The sequence below is a fragment of the Lithobates pipiens genome, unplaced genomic scaffold (assembly GCF_037356315.1).
Source record: "Lithobates pipiens isolate NorthernLeopardFrog02 unplaced genomic scaffold, aLitPip1_a1.2 Scaffold_16, whole genome shotgun sequence".
In the NCBI taxonomy this organism is placed as follows: domain Eukaryota; kingdom Metazoa; phylum Chordata; class Amphibia; order Anura; family Ranidae; genus Lithobates; species Lithobates pipiens.
The window spans coordinates 348,954,740-348,968,441 of record NW_027507748.1 but is presented as its reverse complement, the minus strand read 5'-3'; the positions used below and the strand labels follow the sequence as shown (position 1 = coordinate 348,968,441).

The following is a 13,702-nucleotide window of genomic DNA, read 5'->3' as shown; positions in this document are numbered from 1 at the left end:
CATTTAGAATGTTGCAATCTGGGAAGTGGTGGTGGTGGGGGGGTGCTTTTTCCTGCCTGAAACAAACTAGGAGCTCAACTTTTAAATAGTAATAAAAAAGTTGCGTATTGTGACTTTCATGTAGTTACCAAAAGACCAGCTTTACAGTTTGTAGGACTTTCAAAAGGGTGAAATGGAGAACATCACCAATTTTAGATGTTTGTTTGTCTATTCTTATGTTGGGGGGGGGGGGGGGGGGGGGATGGTTGACTTGTTGACTTTACCAAACAGGCAAACATAAGTCCTCAATTCAAATAATGCCAACAGATAAAAAAGGGAATATGTAAAATTTACATGGAGTATTTAAATTTTCATGATCTAAATTAGAGGTCTCCAAACTGGGTCCCATTGCAAGTTTTGTACTTCTCCACTATCCCCACCCCAATAGTAATGGGGGGGCTCTGATCGGGACACTTACAATATGCAAGGGGGCAACTCTGCATTCAACCAACTGATTTTTGACTAATTTGTAAATTATACAATGTGGCCCTTGTATTGAAAAGTTGAGGCCCCTGACCTAAATAAGGAAAATAAAACAAAAAAAACGCATTTATATAGAAAACAAAAAAGTACACACCTACATTTGCCACCACCTTACATCAATTAAATTAGAATTGAGGTTCCCAGATTAGAACCTCCTGGGAGGTAGTGTTCAAATGGAACCAGGCTTATTTAAAATCTCAGATATCCAGGGTCTGGTGTTCTATTTACATGTGTGGGGCCATCAAGCCACGGTCAGAGCTCTCTAATGCCGCCTACACATAATCATAATTCTAGTCGGAATAAGCTTTTTTCCAACAGAAGTCTGCTCAAACTTGTCTTGCATACACACGATCACACCAAATTCCGACCGCCAAGAACACGGTGATGTTCAACGTGTACGACGGGACTATAAAAAAAAAAAAAAAAAAAGGCTCAATAGCCACTGCGCCACCCTTTGGGCTCCTTCTGCTAATCTCGTGTTTATCTTGCGTTAGTAGAAGTTTGGTGAGAGACGATTCGCGCTTTTCAGACTCGTGCTTTTTCAGATAGTTTTACTGCTGTTCAGTTTGTGCCTGTGGGTTTGTATCAGTTTTTCAGTGCGTTCTTGTCCGCTCATTACCGATTTTCAGCTCGCTCTTCACAGGCCTTGCTGTGGAGTGCGTTCTGTTTAGTTTGTTCTGACCAGCCTACCGTTTTCTAGCCATGTTGCGGGTACGTGTTCGTCGTAGAGTTTGTGCTATATGGGGGCATGGTGTTGGGCTTCTAGCTTTGACCTAAGCCCAGTCCATGAACAAGGCACGGAGGAGCTCATGGACCAAGAATTGGTTACTCCAGCGTGACCAATTCCCTCATATGCCTATGCTGTGTGAGATCCAGGAGAATAATCTTGATGATTTCAGGAACTGTCTCAGGATAACGGACCCAGTTTTTCACTGTCTGTTGGCTTTGCTGACCCCTTATATCAGCAGGCAGGATACCTGCATGCGGCAAGCCATCACACCAGAGCAGAGGCTAGCTTCCATGCGGTACTTAGCGATTGGGTGAAGTTTGCAGGACCTCCAGTTCAACAGGCATATCCCCCCAGGCTCTGGGGATCATTATTCCAGAGACCTGTTCTGCCATTATTCAGGTCCTGCAGAAGGACTATATTAAGGTAAGATTTCTGCTTTAACATCACATTCTATGTATTTAATGTTTGCTAATGTATTGCATTTCTTTCATCATTCCCTATTTACCATGATTGTAATATGCTGTGAATGTTCCCTTTATCCTCATGCATGCTGTAAGCTTTTAACGCTCTTTTTTGGCCTACATGCATATTTGCCTTCACTACCTCCCCAGCATGCTATCCTGGGCCCATATACACCTAGCCTAGTCACTTAATGTATTTTGTCAGCTCCATTGTACTGCTTTACCCAAAACATCCCCTAAAATGTGTACAAATGTTATGTGTAATTAAATTCATGCAGAGTGTAAGAGGCTTTTTTTGGGGCCCAAACTCATTTGGAACCCCAAACCCAAACAAGTCACCTGATACCAATCCTCTATCTGCTGACTTTGCCAAACCCATACACACTATACCTACCTCTTTTGTTGTCATTTATGGATAAATTCACCAAAGCATGTAGTGCAAGGGCCTGCTTGAATACTTTCAAATGGTACTGTTGAAAGTATTGTTCTATTATCTTGATCGGTAATTGCAGAATCTAAAAATGTGCTTCCATTTGTACAGTGTGTATTTATATTTTTGTATTATGGCACTTCTTACCTGTCCAGTGAGCTGCCAATAGCTCTCAATGAAGTGGAGAGTGTTACCTGTCCAAAACATACCCCTCCAAAATATTTCCAGTGGACCAGTGGGGGTGGGGGAGGAATCTGATAAAGTGGACCTTATATATGTTTTTGCCTTTAAATACTCCTTAAAATAAATGTTATACTGATGTTGGCCAAGAACATTTGTGTCGAATCTGCTTGCAATGTTTGTGTGCAAAATTAAAAAAAAAAAAAATTCTTGTTTGACTCCACAGTTTCCATCAATGCCACAGGAATGGCAGACTGTGGCCTCCCACTTTGCCACCTGTTGGGAAACACGTCCACATCATCCCACCACCCCATTGGAGGTCATACTATTATAATTACAAGGGGTTCAATAGTATCATGCTGATGGTGGTGTTGTCGGCAACATATGAGTTTCTGTATGTGGACGTGGGGAGGAATGGCCGGATGTTGGAGTATTTTCACGGACTGAGTTCTACCGACATCTCAAGAGTAGTGGCTTGGGATTGCCACCTCCGGAGGAGAACGTGGAAGGACTGCCATTTGTCTTCGTCGCAGATGAGGCATTCAGTCTGTGTGACCACATGAGGCCATTCCTCCAGGGGGCCCTCACCCCGGGGAAGAGGGTTTTTTAAAATTACCAGCTGATCCAGAAGAGTCGTGGGATATACGTTTGGGATCCTGGCCAGCCGGTTCCGCCTTTTTCAAACAGCCATAAATATGACGGAATAAACGAAACCATATCATTTTATGTTGCTGCATCCTGCACATTTTTAAAAAAAGAGATAATGCAAGTTATGTTGCCTCTGTTAGACCTGAGGCCAGACTTTCAGAAGTTCTAATGATGGCCCTGGAAGCGAGCCGTCCTGGCTTGCCCCCCACAAAGTGCAAGAATAATATTTACAATATTTTACGGGTGGGGGGGGGGGGGGGATTGCTTTGACACCAAATTTGGAATACATTTTCTCTTTTATCAGATAAAATCTTGATTTTCACTTACTGCTTGGGTTTATTTTTGAGGTCTCCTAGTGCACTTGTAGTGCCAAGTGGTTTTTCCATTATTAAAATAAACCCCATTGTCACTGTAAACACCAACTTAACACAAAAACTGGTATTGATCATTGAAAGAAGAAGCCACACATTGTTGAATATAAAATCTTTTATTCTGTGTACATGTACATTGTAAAACATTTTTGGTGAAAACCCAAATTCTTGTTTTCATAATTTTTTTAAATTTTTTAGGGTACATAAACAGGCAGGTTTCAAAACATAACATACACAACTCTGGAACGTACAAAGTTCAACATTGAAACACTGAAGGCAATATCATACATTAGTGTCCAAAATGTCTTGATCTTGCCTTCAGATGGGGTAAAGTCAACCCTGTAAAAGCCAAATTTTGAATGTAGCACTGACCCCCGAAGGAGCTGCTGATTTGAATTGGGCCTGCACTCTACTGAGAAACCCCCCTTCTGAATGACTCTGTCCCCTTGGCACAACTGTGGTGCAGTAATAATACAATACGGAGTAAACAATATAATGTACCTGTGTCTCCCCAACAGGTGGAGCCAGAGGATCCTGAGGGATAAAGACAGTAAACCACACACTTGTACTCTTAAATAGGAATACTTTTACTGAAAATATAGAAAATAGGTGGTTACAGAGTTCACCCTGTCATTCCAATGTAGAACGTCAGCACAACATATGTCAACAGGCAAATACAATAAACATGCAAGTATGTTGCCATCTAGACCTGGGAGCTCCCCTTATTTAAAGTCTAATGTGAGGCCTCACTTAATGTATTTCCTCCTTTATCTTCTTTCTTCGCTAGCTTAAATAGTTTCTCAAATAATTGCAATCCAAAAGGGTAAGTAGAGAAAGTTAACTTGGAACACTCCAGGTGTAACTCCAGAAACTTGTAATCACACTTAGGTACCAAAGTGTAACGGGCCTTGAGCCTACTAAGTGTCAGTTGCTCAGTTGCACTTCCATGGGAAAAAACTGGTTCCAGCAAGGCCTATTAGGAAGTCTAAGTACGTGTAATAGATTAAACGGTGGGCCGCAACCAACTCACCAATCGGATCAGAGTTCTGAGTGATGGCTCGAGTCTTACAGCTGCAGCTTGCTTCCGCTGACTAGGCCAGATGCTCCGTGTCACGCCACCGACTGGATCCGGCTCTCCCCTGCTCCAACAAGCGTCTCCGATCCCCATCGGTCTGATCACCAGCTCTTGACTCCGTCCAGTCACCCAGCAAACAGTCTGGTTTGCACTCCGCGGTGACCATCTACGATGCGTCCGAGAACCTCACACACAGTTCTGCACAGGCAGGCAACGTGCTTTCAAGAGACCAAATATGGCCGCTGCAGTCCCTTTTTTTTTATACCCTACCCAGCATGCACTGCATATCAAAAATGTTCATGGGTAGGTCACACAGACTCCTGGGTAGATAAGGTCAACATGACCAAAGTAAACACAGTCACTTCCTGTTATCTTTCAACACCATTGAAAAGAAAAATAGCCAAGGTCCAGTTTTTGATGACTAGATGGCATCCAATACTAGTGAATACATTGTACTTCACATTTATTGCATTAATACAGTTATATCCCCACTACATGAAGATGCACACAAATTGGGAGCCTAACTGGGGATTTTCCTCATGATCCCATGCCTAATGTCAACATTTGCCATCTCCCATCATGCGGGATCAATGGACGTGTTTTGTGGGTGCAACCCCTTCCTCTCACCTACTTGAGTTTCGAGGAAGGGGTTGCAGCCACAAAACACGTACATTGAAATCCCCTGATGGCAGATAGCACATGTTGACACACTGTGTGCATCTTCAAAATGTGGCTTTTAAAATGCATAAAATATTTTCATCTAAAAACATAAAATGGGGGCATTTTTTGGGTATTTATATTCTTCCTAGAACATCAATCATGTTCTACATTTTTTGTTCAATCTCAATTGTTTTTCGCTTTGTAAAGTCTAAATCCCGACTAAAACACATTATGTCTTGGATTAGCCTTTGGGCACTGTCACTGGTGAAATTATGTGATTGTTCTTCCACAACCTGCACATCACCTAAAAACAAAAAAAAAATACACACCACGTATTATAAATATGCAGGCATACATCTATTACCTTAATCTGTGGCGTCAGACATTCACCTGTTGAGACAAGCTCAACCACCTCCACATCTTCAGATTGTGACCTCCGTTTCCCTTTTTCAGGAGGTAGGGGGTCCTTGGTCTGCTCAGACATCCGAGTCTTTGCTCCCCTATGAGAATGAAACAAAAGGTATATTTAGCACACAGATATTTGTGGCCAGAAATAGGAATCTGAAACATTGCTTGGAAGTGGGGTACAATTGTCTGTTTTGGCAGTTTCAAGCTGAAGACATGATTTTCTCACTTGCCAAAGCTGGAATACTTACCTTTTTGGACAAGTTTCACACATGTAGACACCAAGTATCCACTGGAGCACCTGTGTGGGACAGTTTGTTTGTGTCCCACACTAGTGCTCCTGAGACAAAATGTGTAAACAGCATCTGAGCGTCCTCTCATTACATTGGATTGCAAACTTCATTCAATGTATTCTAGTTTCAAACATATTTTAGATAACAATGACCTAAACTTATTTTTCAAACAATTATGATCAAATGTAGTTAACCCTTTATCTGGCAAACACATCGTATTTAGTTGGCAAATGAACGATGTTTACTACGACCGATTACTGTGCCGCCCACGAACATGAAAGTAGCCATTTTAATCTGTACAACAGTAAAGAGAAGCACCTGGCGCAGCATGTAATAATAATAATAAGAATAATAATAATAATAATAATAAACAACAAAAAAAGTACTTACTTTTTTGAAGCACTTTCTTGATCCCTCTGTATTGATTGTGCCCACTTAATTTGAGGTCTGACCATCATTTCCTCAATTGCTCCTTGGATTGTGGTTCCCAAAAATTCAGACTCAGACTCTTCACAACTTTAGTCATGATCTTGGAGCCTCTCATATTTGGGTTTGGGTACAGTCCATACTTTCCATCATAGTTGGCCCTCTTCAAGATGTCAAACATCTCCGCCATCTCAGCAAAGGACTTATTTGAGGCTTTAAATCTTCTCCTCCGGGTCGGGGACGTTTCTTGCTCCAGGCTTTCCTCCTCCTCCTCCTCATTACTGCTATTAAGCACCTGCTGTGTCTCTACCATGTTCCTCTCCCACTGCGAAGAGACAGAAGAGGCAAGGAATTATCTAGAAAGAAGGTCAGGGGCGGGCGATGCGGGTGCGTGTGCGGAGGAAGGAGGGATAGGAGCGACAAACGCAATAACAAAGGTAACATTTTAACTTGGGACATGAGTGGCCTATACAGATTCTAGATTGAGGCCTACATTGGGATAAGATTAGCCTGATTAGTGTTTTTGTCTTGTTTGGTCTTGAAAACAATTTAAAGATCCAGACTTCCTCTGCAAATTCATAGACAGATACAGACATATGTGCAATTTATGGGAGGTGAAAAACCAATATATTATATCTATTATATCTATACACATACATCTATACACACACACACACACACACACACACACACACACACCTCTAGATCACAAAAAACTAGCAAGGAAGGCATCGCTGGAGAAACTGCTGGGATTTGTGAATACTCGGGTCCCAAACCTTCCCTCAAGGGAAGGCTGCAGGGAAGGTTGCACAGAAGACAAGAAAGTGATTGCCTGGCTTCAGTCTGGTCTGACAGAAGACGCAGCCTGTTGTAGTACCACAGCCTGGGGACATATACGTCATCTGCTGCTGTTCCCGATTTCTGGGAGTCCTGGACCAGATTATGCTCCCTTCTATATGCACTTCTCAAGCTACCAATTTTTTTATCCAGAGTTGATATCTGCCTTGGGGGACAAAGGCTTCGCAAATTCCAGCTGTTTCTCCAGCGTTGCCTTCCTTCTTTATTTTGTTATTATTACCCAGAATAAAATTGAGATTTTTGGTTATGAAGATACTTGCCCATGTGTTTTTCTTCAAATAGAACAGTTTGTATTTTTGAAATGTACCTGCCTACTCACAATGTCAAAATTAACAAGGGACACCAACAAATATAAGATAATGGTGTTGTGGAAACGTGACAAAAAAAATAAAAAAGGAGATTATGAAAGAATTTAAAATCTACATTTTATAAACATTATGGAGATCTGGCTAAAAAAAAAAAAAAAAATTCATGAGATCAGGAGAAATAAAGAAATCAGTTTGAGAACGCTAATATGAGCAGCAAAACAACTTGGTCCGATGGAGCATGCACACAGTCACATTTTCAGACCAAAAGCTCTCATCTGTCTTTTGTTGGCGGAATTTGATTGTGTGTACGGGGCATAATGCCCTCAGAAAGTTGTGTATGACAATGGATTTAAAAGATCAAATTGTTTAAAATCAATCATTCCAATGTAAGGAAAAATAATCCACAAGTGGTGCAAATTTCAGATAATTGCTACAGTCTCTAGGATTGGCTGGCACAGCAAATTCAAACCAAGAGCTGACAATCTGATCTGTATCTCTTACAATTGGGGTCAAAGTGCATGCACCTAGAATCATAAAGAGTAGGCACAGTTTGAAAAAAAATAAAAAAAAAGGACACACACACACACACAGGGTATATTTTTTTACGTTATTGTACATAAACTCTTGTTAGGATTACATTACATACCCATTTCCCTCAATCTCACATACAGTCTTCACAATTTCTGACCAATCAAAAGCCTCTGGGTCATTTTCCAGCCACTTCTTAAACTCCTGTCGGTTTTGATCTGTGAAATCCGAGGCAATGATAGAGGGAAAAGATTCACAGGCAGACAGGAGTTGGTAGATGGTAGGTCCGCTGCCAATGTCAATTAGAACATCTCCTCGGATCCCTCCTGCAATGGAAGCAAACTTTAAAATTGCAAATTAGGCAAACTGTTGGACAAATAAATAATAAAATGTGTTTATCACAACACTATATTGGAACAACAAAGCTATTAATCAGTGGCGTAACTAGAACCTTCAGGGCCCCAGTGCAAGAAACCATGAAGGGCCCCCTTAACCCCGGCCGGGGCCCCTTCTCTCTGAACCCAGGGCCCAGATGAAGCACAACTTGTGTGTAGTTCAGTCGTTTTTAATATAATTTTTTTTGTGTTTTTTTTTTTTTTTTTTTTTTTACACAACATTTTCTAAACAAATTTAAACAGACCTCTGATGTTCTGCCTTTGAGGCAGAGAAAGGAGACACAGCTACACAGAATGAAGTGACAGGAAAAGCTCTGTACAGAGGCTTCCAGTCTATTCATAATCTGAAGCACAGGTGCGCGCAGCCTATTTCATTAGGGTGTGCACCATGTGTGCGCGCGTGTATGTATCATCGCTCACATTTTTGTAAATATTTTATTATATGTTCATGTGACAACACTGAAGAAATTATACTTTGCTACAATGTAAAGTAGTGAGTGTATAGCAGGTATAAGGGCCGGTTCACACAGCGAGCCGCGGCGAGGCGTCTCCGACTTACCTCGCCGCGACTTGCGGGGAGCTCAGCGGCGACTTGCAGATGACTTCTGCATAGAAGTCAATGCAAGTCGCCCCCGAAGTCGCCCCGAAGTAGTACAGGAACCTTTTTTCTGAGTCGGAGCGACTCGAGTCGCTCCTCTCAGAACGGTTCCATAGTACTGAATGGGGGCGACTTGCGGGAGCGAGGCGAGGCGAGCCGTGTCGCCTCGCCTCGCGTCGCAGTGTGAACCGGCCCTAAGTGTGAATGTGCTGCCCCCTCAAAATAACTAAAAACACACAGCCATTAATGTCTAACCTGCTGGCAACAAAATACAGTACACCCTAAGGGAAAATTTCCAAATTGGGCCCAATTAGCATTTTTCCTTCACCAGTGTCATGTGACTCGTTAGGGTTACAAAAAAAAGAAAAAAAAAAAGAAAAAAAAAAGGGGTAATTAGCAAGAAGGGGGATTATTGCGGTGCCTAGTTTAGTAATAGACAAGAAAATGTTTAAAAAGACAAAAATGTATTCAAAAAGAAAGAAAATATAAAATGAAACAAGATACAAAATCACAGTAGTTTTCAGAGAAATTGGTTCAATCATAGACGGTCAAAAGCACATCCAACAATAATATGGGGCCAAGATGTTCTAAGCCTTGGTGTGCTGATGGGTCAAATCCTCCCTACATGTTTCGCCGTACAAACGGCTTCGTCAGGGGAAATGGGGTGAGACCACCATAAGAAGACAAATTCTATAAAATAAGAAAAGAAACAAATACAGATTAAGTACAAATATATGAACCCCAGTAAGTACTGTGTAGATCAGGGGAATCCCACCAATGCTAGAAACCGCTAAATGTTCTCCAAGCCCCCATCCCTGATGGATAATATATGTAACCCGATAGGGGCCGAGTACATACCTCCAAAGCCAGTACGAGAGGGACAAGCACGGCTTAGACCCCGCCTATGAGCCCCCAAACGGCAGGACCTTAGTGCAACTGTAGGAGGCAGTCTAAAACAGAACGAACAAAGAAAAGGACAGAATTTTTTTTTCATATACCAAGTTGTACCCTTGTTTGGTGTACAACTCAGAAACTAAACCCCAAAACGGGATATACTGAGACACTATAAAAGGTAAAGTCTACAGGTTTGGAAATAGTTTGTAAATGGATAGAAAACTGGCTAAAAAGACAGAATTCAGACAGTAGTGGTTAATGAGTCTTACTCTGAATGGTCTAAGGGCATCAGTGGGTATACCCCAAGGTTCAGTGCTGGGACCCTTACTTTTTAATATCTTTATAAATGATATTGGGTCTGGGATCAAAAGTAACATTTCCGTCTTTCCAGATGACACCAAGCTATGCAGTGGAATAACGTCCTTACAGGATGTCTCCAATTTACAAGCCGACCTCAATGCTCTGTCTAATTGGGTGACTGTGACAGATGAGAAATGTAAAGGTATGCACTTGGGGGCCAAGAATATGCATGCATCATACATGCTGGGAGAGAGGGAGAGGGAGAGGGAGAGGGAGAGGGAGAGGGAGAGGGAGAGGGAGAGGGAGAGGGAGAGGAAGATTTCATCTCCAAATACGGAAAGGTTTCTTCACAGTAAGAGCACAGGAATAGACTCCTTGCAGAGGTGGTTAGGGTCAGCTCAGTGGATTGCTTTAAGAAAGGCCTGGATTATTTCCTAAGTGTACATAATATAACTGGGTACTAACATTTATAGGCAAGGTTGATCCGGGGAAAATCTGATTGCCGGGGGGGGGGGATCAGGAAGGAATTTTTTCCCCTGCTTTAGCAAATTGGATCATGCTCTGCTGGGGTTTTTTGCCTTCCTCTGGATCAACTGTGGGTATAGAATTGGGTATATGGGCTGGTATGATTTTATATATATATATATATATATATATTATATATCTTTATTTTTTTATTTTTTTGGTTGAACTGGATGGACTTGAATCTTTTTTCAACCTGACTATGCGACAACATGATGCCACCAGGGCGTTCCAAATATACAGTGCCTTGCGAAAGTATTCGGCCCCCTTGAACTTTTCAACCTTTTGCCACATTTCAGGCTTCAAACAAAGATATAAAATTTAATTTTTTTTTTTGTGAAGAATCACCAACAAGTGGGACACAATTGTGAAGTGGAACGGAATCTATTGGATATTTTAAACTTTTTTTAGCAAATAAAAAACTGAAAAGTGGTGCGTGCAAAATTATTCGGCCCCTTTACTTTCAGTGCAGCAAACTCACTCCAGAAGTTCAGTGAGGATCTCTGAATGATCCAATGTTGTCCTAAATGACTGATGGTGATAAATAGAATCCACCTGTGTGTAATCAAGTCTCTGTATAAATGCACCTGCTCTGTGATAGTCTCAGGGTTCTGTTGAAAGCGCAGAGAGCATCATGAAGATGAAGGAACACACCAGGCAGGTCCATAATACTGTTGTGGAGAAGTTTAAAGCCGGATTTGGATACAAAAAGATTTCCCAAGCTTTAAACATCCCAAGGAGCACTGTGCAAGTGATCATTTTGAAATGGAAGGAGTATCAGACCCCTGCAAATCTACCAAGACCTGGCCGTCCCTCAGCTCAGACAAGGAGAAGACTGATCAGAGATGCAGCCAAGAGGCCCATGATCACTCTGGATGAACTGCAGAGAACTACAGCTGAGGTGTGAGAGTCTGTCCATAGGACAACAATCAGTCGTACACTGCACAAATCTGGCCTTTATGGAAGAGTGGCAAGAAGAAAGCCATTTCTCAAAGATATCCATAAAAAGTCTCGTCTAAAGTTTGCCACAAGCCACCTGGGAGACACACCAAACATGTGGAAGAAGGTGCTCTGGTCAGATGAAACCAAAATCGAACTTTTTGCCCACAATGCAAAACGATATATGTTTGGCGTAAAAGCAACACAGCTCATCACCCTCAACACACCATCCCCACTGTCAAACATGGTGGTGGCAGCATCATGGCTTGGGCCTGCTTTTCTTCAGCAGGGACAGGGAAGATGGTTAAAATTGAGGGGAAGATGGATGCAGCAAAATACAGGACCATTCTGGATGAAAACCTGTTGGAGTCTGCAAAAGACCTGAAACTGGGACGGAGATTTATCTTCCAACAAGACAATGATCCCAAACATACAGCAAAATCTACAAAGGAATGGTTCACAAATAAACATATCCAGGTGTTACAATGGCCAAGTCAAAGTCCAGACCTGAATCCAATCGAGAATCTGTGGAAAGAGCTGAAAACTGCTGTTCACAAACGCTCTCCATCCAACCTCACTGAACTCGAGCTGTGAATGGGCAAGAATTTCAGTCTCTCGATGTGCAAAACTGATAGAGACATACCCCAAGCGACTTGCAGCTGTAATCGCAGCAAAAGGTGGCTCTACAAAGTATTAATGCAAGGGGGCCGAATTTTGCATGCCCCACTTTTCATTTTTATTAGTTAAAAAAAGTTTCAAAAATCCAATAGATTTCGTTCCACTTCACAATTGTGTCCCACTTGTTGGTGATTCTTCACAGAAAATAAAAATTTTATATCTTTATGTTTGAAGCCTGAAATGTGGCAAAAGGTTAAAAAGTTCGAGGGGGCCGAATACTTTCGCAAGGCACTGTACCTACCCAATAAAAACAAAAACTAACGGAGGCGCCGATGAATGACTGGACATTAATAAAGTTGAAATCCAAAATAGTTGGTCCCCAGTTGAACAATGATTCAAATGCGTACAAACTAGGAAGGAAAGAAAAAAAAAAAAAAAAAAAAAAAAAAAAAAAAAAAGGGGGAGCGCTTACCCAAGCTTTAAGGTTCACAAATGAGCCTAATAGGGTCAATTAATTAGAGACATGTATCCCCTAATAAGGACAACGCTCTTGGTGCTAGACCAAATGAAAAAATTGAAAGCAGAACTTCAATGCATAACAAAAAAACCTAACAAAGAAATAGACAAAGGAAAATTAAATCAAAGTGTGGTCATTAAGATACAAAAAGAGGAAAATATAAGACCGAGCGTCATACTAAATAGTACTGACCTAATCATAGACAAACTGACAGAGGCGCCTCTGTGGAACCAGCAATGGACACAACCAGTTCCACTTCCTCATATACCCCCCCCACCCATTCAGCATGATCACGTCACTGCCGAACAGGAGCAGACGTAGTGCGATCCGAATGCATGAGCACCAGTCCCTATCCAAAGCCTACAATACCCAGAATGCTTCACCGGAAACATGAGGCACATGGGCGGCGTTCGAATAAAACATCCAGAACGGCCCACAATGATCAGAGCCAATCCCATCAATGAGATGACAGAGTGGAAAGAGGGAGCAATAGTGGGAGAAGGAAATCTATTGTAGGAAAAGAGAATGGATGATGTAAGGGGACGGCCAGCATGCAAGAGATCACTAGAACGGGCCTGTATCCATTAGCAAGCCCTCGGGTGTCCATACAGTTGCGGGTGGTAGATGGGGGTCCATATGCAGGATCGCAGCCAGCCAGCTCCAACGCACCAGCAAAGGCCCATAGGGATGCACAAATCAGGCCCGACAAGAGAAACATAGCAGGATAAAAGTTATTGTTACAAAGTCTCAGGTGTGATATTTGGAAGTTCAACATGGCACCTCATGTTAAAGAACTCTGAGGATCTGAAAAAAAATAATTGTTACTCTACATAAAGATGGTCTAGGCTATAAAAAGATTGCCAAGACCCTTAAACTGAGCTGCAGCACGGTGACCAAGACCATACAGTGGTTTACCAGGACAGGTTCCACTCAGAACAGGCCTCACCATGGTCAACCAAAGAAGTTGAATGCACGTGCTCAAAGTCATATCCAGAGGTTGTCTTTGGGAAATAGATGTACGAGT

At 42.0% G+C, this 13,702-nt stretch overlaps 1 protein-coding gene across 1 annotated transcript in view; it reads right to left on the bottom strand.

The window, feature by feature from the left end:
* The window catches only part of LOC143984371 (indolethylamine N-methyltransferase-like), a 47,342-nt gene that overhangs the window by 2,628 nt on the left and 31,012 nt on the right, over nucleotides 1–13,702 (bottom strand). The window contains exon 2 of the mRNA XM_077484596.1: nucleotides 8,014–8,221. Within this exon, the coding sequence (XP_077340722.1) occupies nucleotides 8,014–8,221 (208 nt within the window). The remainder of the gene's footprint in view (nucleotides 1–8,013; nucleotides 8,222–13,702) is intronic.